This window comes from Podarcis melisellensis (assembly GCF_964234715.1).
Source record: "Podarcis melisellensis genome assembly, chromosome: 8".
Lineage (NCBI taxonomy): Eukaryota > Metazoa > Chordata > Lepidosauria > Squamata > Lacertidae > Podarcis > Podarcis melisellensis.
In genome coordinates this window covers 17,051,362-17,063,841 of record NC_138540.1, presented here as the reverse complement: position 1 = coordinate 17,063,841, position 12,480 = coordinate 17,051,362, and the positions used below count along the sequence as shown (strand labels likewise).

General features: G+C 40.6%; 1 protein-coding gene across 15 annotated transcripts in view; it reads left to right on the top strand.

Moving 5' to 3' along the window:
- Positions 1–262: 262 nt before the first annotated feature.
- TARDBP (TAR DNA binding protein) overlaps positions 263–12,480 on the top strand; it is a 39,108-nt gene continuing 26,890 nt past the window's right edge. For 4 of the 15 annotated variants that reach the window (XR_014171309.1, XR_014171310.1, XR_014171311.1 and 1 more), the window contains exons 1-7: positions 264–419; positions 2,892–3,145; positions 3,793–3,956; positions 5,681–5,821; positions 6,867–7,037; positions 8,062–9,338; positions 10,976–11,075. Coding sequence is in view for 8 of the 15 variants with exons in the window: in XM_081923734.1 (XP_081779860.1) it covers positions 2,908–3,145; positions 3,793–3,956; positions 5,681–5,821; positions 6,867–7,037; positions 8,062–8,595 (1,248 nt within the window). In the remaining 7 variants the exon portion in view is untranslated. Of the gene's footprint in view, positions 420–2,891; positions 3,146–3,792; positions 3,957–5,680; positions 5,822–6,866; positions 7,038–8,061; positions 10,106–10,975; positions 11,318–12,480 lie in introns of those variants that run through there. The other 11 variants (XR_014171307.1, XM_081923736.1, XR_014171313.1 and 8 more) reach the window with 10 other exon arrangements.

Sequence of the window (12,480 nt, the reverse complement as noted above, 5' to 3'; positions counted from 1 at the left end):
GCCGAGTGGACCATACCATTCTCGGTTTATGGCTAGAGGAAGGGGAGTGCCATCAACTTTCCTCTCAAACAAATTATTTAAACGGGGCCACCCCCGATAAGCACGGGCTGGGAAAGCGCCACCAAACCGGAAGCCCTATTTTCAGTCTACGGGGCTCTCCTCGGAGCGGATAACTCCTCAGCGTCTCGAAAAAACCCCTGTCGCCTCCCCGCGCGGTCAGGATGGACTGTTCCGAGAACGCGCCTTCGAGCCTCTTGCTTTTGAGGGGAAAGAGGGCGCCGCCATTTTGTCGGCAGGGAGGGAAAAACCGCGGAGGCCCGAGAGTCCCCCTCCTCTTCCTCGCGCGGCATACGCAGGGGCTGGAACTCACCGTCGTCGTCGTTCTTTGGTCGGTTGTTCCCACAGGCCTCGCGCCGACGGTAAGCGAGCGGGATCCGAGGCTGAGAGGAAACCTGGGCCCCGCTCCCGAGCTGGCTTGGGGGTGGGCCGAGGCGGCCTAGCGGAGGCCTCAGAGTAGCTTTCGGGCCTAGCGCAGGAAGGCCGGGAAAGTGAGCGGTGAAACGTGGAGGGCCGTTGTCGCACACGGTGTATCTTTTGTGGAATAAACTAGGCTCAGGACGTCCGATTCGAAGCACATATATAAGTATATACAGTATATATATATGCGTGTACAGTATAAACGCCGTTGGCCGCAGCGCAGCTTACCTCAGAGTAAAGGAGCGCAGAGGGTTGACCTGTTAAACGCGCTGGGGCGGGGGGGGGGAGTCGATCCTTTATTATTTATTCTTTACAGTATTAATAATAGCAAACGTAATTTTTATTCTTGGTAGTGGTAAGCATTAAAATTGTTGGTAAGATTTATATTTAGTATTATGTTTATTAATAATGGCAAGCACAGTCTTCATTATTGTAAACATTGTGTTTAATTCTAAGCATGGTCTTTCTTAAGTATTATATTTATCATGTCTTTACAGCTGAACGTTCTGTGTGTTTACTCCGAAGTAAATGTTAATATTATGTTTATGATTATGATGACGATTTCTGATTCTTATTCATGCTACACAATGAGGTCTCAGGATGGGTTACAATAACTTAAAAATAAAATATTAAAAATTTTAAAATACACTGCAGTCAAGAGAATAGGGTGGGCCAGGTTAAAGAGGTGTATCGATGCATCAAATGTGTTCTTAAATATTTTAAATTTTGATGCTACTAATGTAATTTTTTTATTTGAATTAAAATTTTGTTAGGTGTGTTGATAATAATGTATTTCTAACTCCTACTATTTGTGGTGGTGGTTACTTATTACCTTAATTTATAGGTTACTATTTTATAATACTAATTTATAGGTTACTATTTTACAACAACAACAAATTTTATATACCCTGCCCATCTGGCTGGATTTCATTTACTTTTTAAAAGAGTAACCCACCCCATCTGTACATCCCAGGATGGGATTCCAAACATCGTAGAATTATTGAGTTGGAAGGGACCACTAGGGTCATCTAGCCCCACCCCCTGCAGTGCAGAAATCTTTTGCCCAGTGTGAGGCTCGAACCCATGACCCTGAGATGAATAGACCTATTCTCTACTAACAGAGCTGTTCTAGGCTTATAAGCAATAAAATATACAACAATTCAACACTAAAATGCACAACTTGAAACAAATAAAAGTGCATTTTCTCTAATGATCTCAAAGTATTCTACGTGCTTCAGGTTACAAGAAAGGAGAACTTTCTAACAGTAAGAGCTATGGACTTCCTTGGAAGGTGGTAGACGCCTTCATTGATATTTTTAAGCAGAGGTTGGGTGGCCATCTGTCATGGCTGCTTTAGTCAAGATTCCTGCATTGCAGGGGGTTGGACTAGATGACCCTTAGGATCCCTTCCAATTCAACAATTCTGTGATTCCAAAAATAACTTTTCTAGGGATATTCATCCTTGTTTTCTAACATTATTTGAAAGGGGAAGCACATTCTGAGTTCTACTATTAGACAGAGGAGTAAGGGCCAATGAAAGGTTGCGTATTCTGTACTTTAGAGAAAAGGTTAAGGTCATTCTGGCCCCCAGCCATCAGCTGGAGACATAATAATTACAGAGAGCTCCCCCCTCCCTGGCAGGAGGAACTCTTCTCCAACTGCCACTTGCCTTGGGACTGCTGAAGTGAGAGAAAGTGCTGTCTGACTTAATGCTGCCAGCCAGAGCAGCAGAGGCCACAAGGTAGTTGAACCTCTTAAACCAGATATAAATGCTTGTACCACTTGCCATTTTCCTTTGGCTTTGCTTAGCTCATTTCCATATGCTTCTCTTGTTTGTTTTTAATTTTATTTACATTTGTAAGATGAGGTCAGGACCTGAAGATTACTGATTGATATGAACTGATTTTGGATACAATTTTCATCTGAAAAGCAGAATAAAATAAGAGCTGGCCGATTCACTCAGTGAACACAACCAACTCTCATCCATTAATTTCAGTGTGTCTACTCTGAGTAAGACTTTGGTAGCTATAACCCATATTATGTATAAGAACATGGGAAGCTCTCCAACACTAGTCCAGACTATTTGTAAATCTAGCTCAATATTATCTACTTTGAGTGATAATGATTCTCTAGTCTTTCAGGTAGAGGTCTATTACATAACCTAAAACCATGTTGTTTTGGCTGGAGATTCTACAGATTGACCTGAGACCTTCTGATTGTGAAGCATGTGCTCTACCATAGAACTATGATAATTGTTTACCTGTACTACTTAATTAGGAAAACGGAGGGACAACTGTTTTTACTTCAGAGTGCTGTACATATAGTAAACCACTTCTACAGTAACTTGTTACTACCAACGATTACAGTTTTTAAAAACTAGATATTATTCACTTTTCTCTTTTTTTATTCTTTAGCAACACCACGGCAGAAATGTCAGAATACATTCGGGTTACCGAAGATGAAAATGAGGAACCCATTGAGATTCCTTCAGAGGATGATGGGACTGTCTTGCTCTCCACAGTTACTGCTCAGTTTCCAGGAGCATGTGGCCTGCGTTACAGGAACCCCGTGTCTCAGTGTATGAGAGGGGTCCGATTAGTGGAAGGAATTCTGCATGCACCAGATAATGGCTGGGGAAATCTGGTGTATGTTGTTAACTATCCCAAAGGTGTGTGCTTTGTTTGTATGTGCTATTTTTTGCTTTAAAAAAAGAAAGAATCGTGGATAATTTTTGAAAATGAAAACCTATATATGGATAATTTATTTTCTTTTAGTTTGCCTTAGAATTCCAAATCCCTATAAGTTGCTCAAATTGTTAGGCAGTTGAGCAACTTTTATTTTTTATACCCCACATTGATCAACTAGATTATTATTTTTTCTTGTGAACTGCCCTGAGATCTTTAGATGAAGGGCAGTATATAAATATAATAATAATAGTATACTTTTTTTATTCTTTTAGATACAAGTTACCAGTGGCAGCAGTTTTAAAGGTGAAAAGGATTAAAATAAGACTTTCCCCAAAATACAAGTGGGAGCAATTGGTGTATTTATAGCAAATACACTTTAAGGCTGGAATCCTAAACACGGTTACTAGGGAATTAGCCTCATTGAACACAGTAGTATTTCTGAGTACATGCATTTTAAGGGAAACCTTTTAAAAGCCCTACATTGAAGGCTTCTGAGTAAATTTAGGATTGGGCTGTATGTAGCTCTAGAATTATCTGCTCCACTAAAATGTTTCATTGCAACTAATGGGATTATTTGTTTAGTTATTTTTAAAAGTGCTGACTGTTTGATGGACACATCTATCTTTAGACAACAAGAGGAAAATGGATGAGGCAGATGCCTCATCAGCTGTTAAGGTGAAAAGAGCAGTACAGAAAACATCAGATTTGATAGTTCTGGGTCTTCCGTGGAAAACAACTGAGCAAGACCTGAAGGAGTACTTCAGCACATTCGGAGAAGTTCTTATGGTGCAGGTATCTAGCTTTCTTTTCGATAAACAGTTATGTCCCTGGACTTTAGGGTAACTGTTGTACTCCCTATCATGAATGCTGTGTTGTTCCTAAGTAAAACAACTGACCATTGCTTCTGTTTATGGAGAGGAGGAAGAGAAGTCAGTCTGTTCCTTCTGTTTGCATTTAGGCTGGAAACAGGAGTAACTACCCTTTCATGAGCCACAATTAGTTAAACCATAGAAGTGCAACTACTAGATATTACTTGACCCACTGCAAAAATTGTGAAGTTAGTGATTTCCTATTTTTTCCCCTTACAACTTGCCACCCTGCCTAAGTTCTCTGAAGCGCTTCCCACTGGACTGCCTAATTCAAATATATTAAGCTGCTGTACATTTATTTACTTTTGAATACTTATATAAGGGACGTGGGTGGCGCTGTGGGTTAAACCACAGAGCCTAGGACTTGATGACCAGAAAGTCAGCGGTTCGAATCCCCGCAATGGGGTGAGCTGCTCCTGCCAACCTAGCAGTTTGAAGGCATGTCAAAGTGCAAGTAGATAAATAGGTACCGCTCCGGTGGGAAGGTAAACGGCTTTTCCATGCGCTGCTCTGGTTTGTCAGAAGCGGCTTAGTCATGCTGGCCACATGACCTGGAAGCTGTCTGCAAACAAACGCCGGCTCCCTCGGCCTATAGAGTGAGATGAGCGCCGCAACCCCAGAGTTGGTCACGGCTGGACCTAATGGTCAGGGGTCCCTTTACCATTACCTTCCTTATATTACCACTTTATAGTGCTGAGCGGTTCTCAAAATGACTTTCAAAAAAAAATTCACAATAAAAATTGTATCCCAACCTGGTATCGAGAACAGAAATTTCTTTTTGGTAACAGAATTGTTGAGGTGCCATTTCCTATCCTCAGACATCTGATTTCCTTTGTGTTGTCCTCCGAGGCAAGCCAGTGGTACTGAGCAGCTATATGTGTTTCAGAATTTGGCTCAGTTCCTGGTTTTAGTCTGTTTTGGTATTGAGTTTTGTCAGTTGAATTTAATGTGGTAAAAATGAATAGTTGTGACATTTTTCATGCTGGTAGCTGGACTTGTTCATCTAAGTCTGAGTCATGTGTTTGTGTGTGAACCTTGAAAGTTAAATGGCATATGCCACGAATTTAACCTTTCTTCTTAAATTGAAACTTGCACACACTGATTTAACTTTTTGATTGTCAAAATAACATTATTTGAAGCTTTTTATACCCTGTTCTTCAGCCAGAGAAGCTCAGAGCAGCTTACATAAGATTTGTAACAAACAAGCCAGTTCTTTCCCTCAGGCTTACAATATAAAATGCATGACTCAAGCTAACAATGAATGAGGAAGGAAGAAGCAAACAAGCCAATTTGGACACCACTTCTTAAAGTTATAAAGCTCATATAATGATCAGATTGAATGGAAACAGTCCAGAAAGAGCCAAGCTGAGCTGGTTTCTCAGTAGAGCTGATGGAGTGGCCCCTCCTCCATTGTATGCCTTGGCTGCAGCCAGATAGAATGATGGTTGAGGAGGGACAGAGAAGCCTGGTTTCTATGCTATAGCTGTTAGCAAGGGAAGATGATTAAAGCAAGGTGAAATATTCTGAACTTTTTTTTGCACTACATTTTGAAATTCAGTCTATAACATAGCTGAATAGAAGTAGTACATAAATGCCAGCACATTGTGATTGTTGTTCTAGCCATGTAATCTCTTCTCTTAACTCCAGGTTAAGAAGGACATCAAAACTGGCCACTCAAAAGGGTTTGGTTTTGTAAGATTCACTGACTATGAAACCCAGGTGAAAGTCATGTCTCAGCGCCACATGATAGATGGAAGATGGTGCGACTGCAAACTTCCAAATTCTAAGGTACTTAATGTAACTTGTTCTAGGCTTTGTAAGTATGTAAAGCCAAACTTGTCAAGAATGAGCCCCAAATAACATATAAAATGAGATGTTCTTTAGTTCTAAATACATTGGCTGGGGTTCAAAATACTGCATAAGCATCATCCCTCCATGCCACATAGCAGATCACTTTTGAAACTGATGGCACTTTTCAAAATCGGTTAAAGAGGAACAGCAAACAAGACCCTTTGATCACAACTGAAATAGTTCTTTGGGTTCTGGCTATTCACTCACTGTTCCATATAGAACAGGGCTTAGGAACCTTTTTCAGACCACCTGAGCAACCTTTCAGGGGCCGTATGCTTGTGGTAGGAGGGGTTAGTGGCAAATGCAGCCTGAGTATTGCGGTGTTGCCTTTATCAATGGGCTAGTTTCTATACATCCCACAGAGCCTCCTGTATTCCAGGCAAGCAAAAAGCATTATCAGACTTCAAGCGCACATTTCAGCCAGGTAAAAATGCTCAGTTTTGGGTGCAAAGCAAGGCTGATGAAGGATATGGGCTGTCAAGTATGGGTATGTCATGGCGAAATCTCCAGGACCAAGTAGAGGGGCTTGGAGGATCACATTTGATCCCCACCCAAGCCTGAGGTTCCCCACTTCTGAAAAAGGAAGTGTTCTTACTATTGTAGCCAGCGTGTCATGTTAATTTCTTGCAGCGTTTGTCTAGGAGTGCAGGTGAAACAAGAAATGGTTGTGCTGCTTCTCCCAGTTTCTCAAAAATGTTTACAGTATAATTAACTGCGTCTTCTAAGCTTGGCACAAGTTCTTCTAAGCTTGTAACATTCCTTGTTTGCTAGTCTGTTTCTAATCCTATGTTACTATACATTTGAGCATCAAAAGATACAGTTACAGAATCTAGAATGGGTTTCATGGTTAGTTTCTATCTGTTTATCTGGAAAATCTGTCGGCTCTTGTGGTGTGTACAACTGCATCGGTATGTTGGTTATTACAATAGCTAGGCAAAAACATTTGTATTAATTGAAATCTTTTGTTCTGCATTGACACCAGCAAAGTCCAGATGAACCTTTGCGTAGCAGGAAGGTGTTTGTTGGGCGTTGCACCGACGACATGACTGCAGATGAGCTCCGTCAGTTTTTTTCCCAGTATGGAGAAGTGGTTGATGTCTTCATTCCCAAACCCTTCAGAGCTTTTGCTTTTGTTACGTTTGCTGATGATCAGGTATTCATTCAGGGCCCTGATTTTTTGCTGATGTGTGGGCAACTTATTCTTAATCATTGTTCATTAAGTTTCTGTTTACTTATTTTGTATAAAAACCTTGTGCAGCAGGCTTATGAGTGTTAAGACAGACTAATTGTTGTCCTATTGAATGGCCATCTTTCATAAATACTTTAGCTGAGATTCCTGCATTGTGGGGGGTTGGACTAGATGATTCTTTCCAACTCTACAGTTCTATGATTCTATTAATAGCATTCCTATTGGGTGCATATCACATTCACTCTTAAGGTGGAAATTTGGAAAGCTTGACCCTGGAGGTACCCCTGTTCACTGACTTGCTTGACAGATGTAGCTGAATACTTATACAACTTGTCAGTGTTCAGTTGCAGAGCTAGACACAAGGCAAGCCTTGTCCACTGGAATTAGTAGCCTCTAAACTTATTGCCTTAATTGTCTAAGCATACATATTGCGCATTTGTAGCACACCAACTGATTGAAAGGAGACTGAGGGATGAAGAGGAAAAAACTCCTAGTTCTAGAACCTTTTCAGCTTGTTGCTGAGAAGCAGTATGTTCTTGCCACAGACCACTTGTTGAGTCACTGTTTACAAGTCTGTGCAAAGTAATCTTACTGAACAGTAAACTGTATAAATTGTCATTGATATAAAGATAGCATCTTTGTCTTAGAAATCTTAAATGAAGGTGATGTGAGCAAATGTGCTGCTTCTTCCCTTGGCTGTTCATATTGAGCAGAAACAGTAAAGAGGTCCAGTGCACTTAAAATGGAATGTTCTCATTCTACAGTGTCATTCTTTACGAGGACTGAATTTTCCATTGCAATGAGGGGATCAATATTACTTTTGAAGTAGTGTTGTGTACATATCCTAAGTACTTTTTTACTGTCATAGACCAGGATAAGCATAAAATTAAGCCCTATAGTTTTGTATGTTACTTCGGTTTAAAGTTGCTTGCTTGTGCCTGATTTTTGTTTTCAAAGTTACTCAGTCTGTGTACCTTATTTCTTATAGGTTGCCCAGTCCCTTTGTGGCGAGGACTTGATCATAAAAGGAATCAGCGTCCATATATCCAATGCTGAACCTAAGCATAATAGCAGTAGACAACTAGAAAGAGGTGGAAGATTTGGTGGTAATCCAGGAGGCTTTGGGAATCAGGGTGGATTTCCTAACCGGGGGGGAGGTGGTGGAGGTGGAGGGTTGGGAAACAACCAGGGCAGTAACATGGGTGGTGGGATGAACTTTGGAGCCTTTAGTATCAACCCAGCCATGATGGCAGCAGCTCAGGCAGCGCTCCAAAGCAGTTGGGGGATGATGGGCATGCTAGCTAGCCAGCAAAACCAGTCTGGGCCATCGGGGAACAACCAGCCACAAGGCAACATGCAGAGGGAGCAGAGCCAGGGCTTTAGTTCAGGGAGTAATTCTTACGGAGGCTCTAACTCGGGTGCAGCAATAGGGTGGGGCTCATCAAATACGGGCTCTAGCAGTGGTTTTAATGGCGGTTTTGGCTCAAGCATGGAATCCAAATCATCTGGCTGGGGAATGTAGGCAACCTAATAACTGACTCTGTGGTGGGAAATCAGATTTTTTTTTCTAGAGCTCCTGGTAAGTATATTATAAGATGCATATACTGAAACAAAACTAAACAAAAAAAATCCAAATTTGTTCAGCGTGTAGTATATTTCAACAATATTTTTGACAAATTTTTCTTTTCTAATGGGGAATAAAAGGAAGATTAAATGGAGTTTTATAGGTTTTGTTACAATGAGTTGGAATACATGAGTTGGGATATTGAGTGGTTTGAAAGTGAACTGCTGTTCGCCTGACTGGTAAACGGACGCTCTGCAATTTGATAGGAATTCGTAAAAATTTGATTCCTCATTTCCTAGTCAGCTGAGATCTTTGCATGTTTCAAAAATGGAAGCCATTTTTCAGAAACAGCATCCTTTCCTTGTTAGTTTTTTTTTCTTTAAAAATTTAATTTGATCCCCCGCCATAAGAATTTTTCTCTCTCTTTCTCTCCCTCCCCCTCCCCCAAATGTCCTGTGTGGAGAATGCAATGTTGGTGTCGGCTTTTTTTCCTTTTAACACTGTCTCCCCTCCTCATACTAAAGTACGGTATGAAGACCTCATTTAATCCTTGCAGTTCATCTCATTTCAAATGTGTATGGAAGAAGCACTTCATTGAAAGCAGTGCAGTTAAAAAAAACCTGCCTTAGGAATACTCCTGTCTCCATGCTTTCCTCATCCAAGACTCCTTCATCACACTGCACATGCTACGTCTTAAGACGGTGGGTGTTCCATTTTTATCCGCTACTCTTTTTATTTCATGGAGTCGTATTCAACGCTATGAACGCAAGGCTGTGAGATGGAACCAGAAGGCTTGTTTGAACTTTTGAAAAACCTTGTGTGGGATTGGATTGGATTGGTGGTGCCGAGGCATGTGAGGGCTTGGTATGTGCGAGAAAAAGGAGGAGGCGCATGCAAGAGAGAGACCTGGTGGTGCATTTTGGGATTTTTTAAAAAATAAAAACAAAAATTCTTGGCACGATGTCCCTCGATCCTGTGGCTTTGGTGAGAGTGTGCGGAGAGAGCATTGGGAGCGGACGTACGAGTGTTTTTCTTGCATTCAGAAGGACATCGTGATCTGGAAGAACTTAAGTGGGGGGGCTTTTTACTTAGTTAACCGATTAGTTGGATGTGTTAAGTGAAATGAATATCTGTATATATATTTTTTCTCCTTTATGTCAACTCTGCTGTGAATGCTGTATGGTGTGTGTTCTTTTCTGTTTAATGATCCTGTAAGTGTGGTAACGTGAACTGAAGGTGGGGCTTTTGATGGGAACATCCAGCTTGTGGTGTGCTTTGTGGGTCTTTTTTTTGGTTTTTTTTTTGTAGCAGAGCTCACTTCCGAGCTTGGGGGTTCCCTTATGGGTGGAAGATTTTTTTCTGTCTGTAAGATATCCATATGAATGCTGTTTGCTGCAGTTCTGTGTTTGGATGCTTTTTATAAGATTTGTCAATGTAGGACATTCTTAAATAAAACTGATTTAAGTAATATGTGTGTGTGTTTGACAGCCCCCAAATGCAAAGGGTTCATAGCAGTTAACTTTGTTTTTTTATATCTTATGTTGGGATAAAACTGTTGTAAAAATTTATTTGCTGTTTTAAGTTTGCTGTTCCATCAATGTAGTTGAACCCTGTAGCTCCACTCAAGTCCCATCTGCGTAGCATTTTGTGATGATACACATCTGAAATCCGGTTCTGCCAAATGAGGTATCCCATCCCTGATGAGCAGTTCCCTTTAGAAGACTGAGTGTTGGAGACAAGAGCCAAAACTCTCAGCATACCTGTGGTATTGAGGCTCCAGTGTATTCTGTTTTATGTGACTGAATTGGTGGGCTACAGTATTAAGTCCTCAGTTGGTTTCCCCATAAAGGACATCCACTTAACCATGTGTTAGTAGAAGTGTTAGGTTTTCCTGTGTAAACGAGCAGAATCGACAAGGTTGTCGACTCAGTAGTCCTAAAAACTTGTTAAATTTGTTAAATCACGAGGGTCATTCCATTACTTGATTTAAATTTTACAGCTTCCATTTTGCAGACTCTGGAAAACTGGTATATAGTGCTGTTTCATTGTGAATTTTCCCCAAACCCTGAAAAGTTAGCTTCCATTTTCCCTTCAATCTGCAGTTTATATTCTTTCTTTTTAAAAGACTGATATGGACACTTAAAACGTGTTGTTGGGTGTTCATACTGGCATTGCTGTTTAATGCTAAAATCCACACATACTCCAGCACCTGCCTCTCATTGTAAAACAAATCTGACTATTCCAGAGAACAGATATTCTTGAATAAATTGCTTAACCTTTTCTGCACCTAAGTCACATCCATTGCCAAACTCTGTACCATCTGAATTTTGCATTTTAGCACTTGCACTAATACCAGCTACTGCTGCTGAGTAACACTTAATATGGTATTCTCGGACCTCCAAAGGCTAAACTGTGTCATCTCGGGAAGGATCATAAGGGTAAGTTTAATACATCGCTGGCATGGTTTAAATTATTTTTAACTTGTCTTTTTTTAAAAAAGTTTAGGGCCAAGGGGGAACACATGCTGTGATATTTTAATCCCAGTAGATCACTAAGGGTTCTTCTCTCCCCTCCCTCAGATACTTAAGTGTATTAAGAAATGTTTTCAAACATTATTCATATATTTAATTTTTATTTCCACCAGTGTGTTAAAGCAAGTTAATAAAAGGTATTCTCATAACTTGAGTGTCGAGTCTTGTTTTGCTTTAACTTTCAATAGACTTGCATCTATTATGCTAATGTGATTTAAAGTGTCAAATAAGGAGCACAGTCAGTTTAACACCGCTAGAAGGATTATCTTGCTAATGAGCTTCATTTAGTAATAAACAGCATAGTAATTTAACAAAGGCCCTATGTGAGCAAATGTGTTTGTGTATTTCGGTTACCTACTGAGCATCTCTTAATTACTGAGGCGATGCTACTCAAATAGATGTAGTGTTGACAATTTCCTCTTGCAGTCCAAATTTGTGTGGGTGTGAATTGAGTCTTGGAGTGCTTTGGTCTCAGCAGTTGCAAATGTAATGTTGCAGCTGATTAAACAGCACCTCTGGGGGGGGTCTTGTCTTATTCCTCTGAGCTGTATGTATCTGTTTTGGCTGTCAGTACACCCTGCTTATAAGAACAGAATAGTTTCTGAAATCTTTTCTCAGTAGTAGGGCACAGGGGAGTTCCATGGGTGCTACAGCTTTGTCAGAGTTTGCATAATTTTGGGGAGCTACTAGATGTAGATTGACAAAACAGAAAATGAAGCCCTTGAACTTAATCACCAGCTAGTTAAGATTGGGCTCTTTAATCTGTTCCAGAAGGAAGTTTAATACCATTAGGACCAATGCCTGCAGTTTGGACAGTGAGTGGAGGAATTTGTAGAAGGTAATATTGTCAGTGGCAATGGAAGTGGTAAAAAAGCAACAACTTAGAATCTTGAAGCATGTCACTAAGAGGTACTAAGTGACTTTAGGGACTGGATTCTTTTACCACCTCTATGAACCATCTGGTTGTGATGATCAACATATTACATCTCTTATAACTCTTTGTTGAGGATCATTAATAGGAAACTTCAGATGGTCATTAAGACCCACTCGTGTACCCCCAGAAGGAACAGAAATCCTGATGTACCTCTGCTGAGGAGAGCAATAGAGTGCACACATTTGTGTTTTTTTTTTATTAACATTTAAATTTGGAAGAAGAAACATGTTGCATTGAACTTATGAAACTGTTGTGTGGCACTTGCTCCAGGGGAGTAGGGGAAAAAACAACTTTAAAGGTCCAGCTGTTGGGGGGGGGGAAACAGCTCCCTCCTATTCCCCAAAAGTAGAACAAGCACACAAGAGGCATGTGAAATGA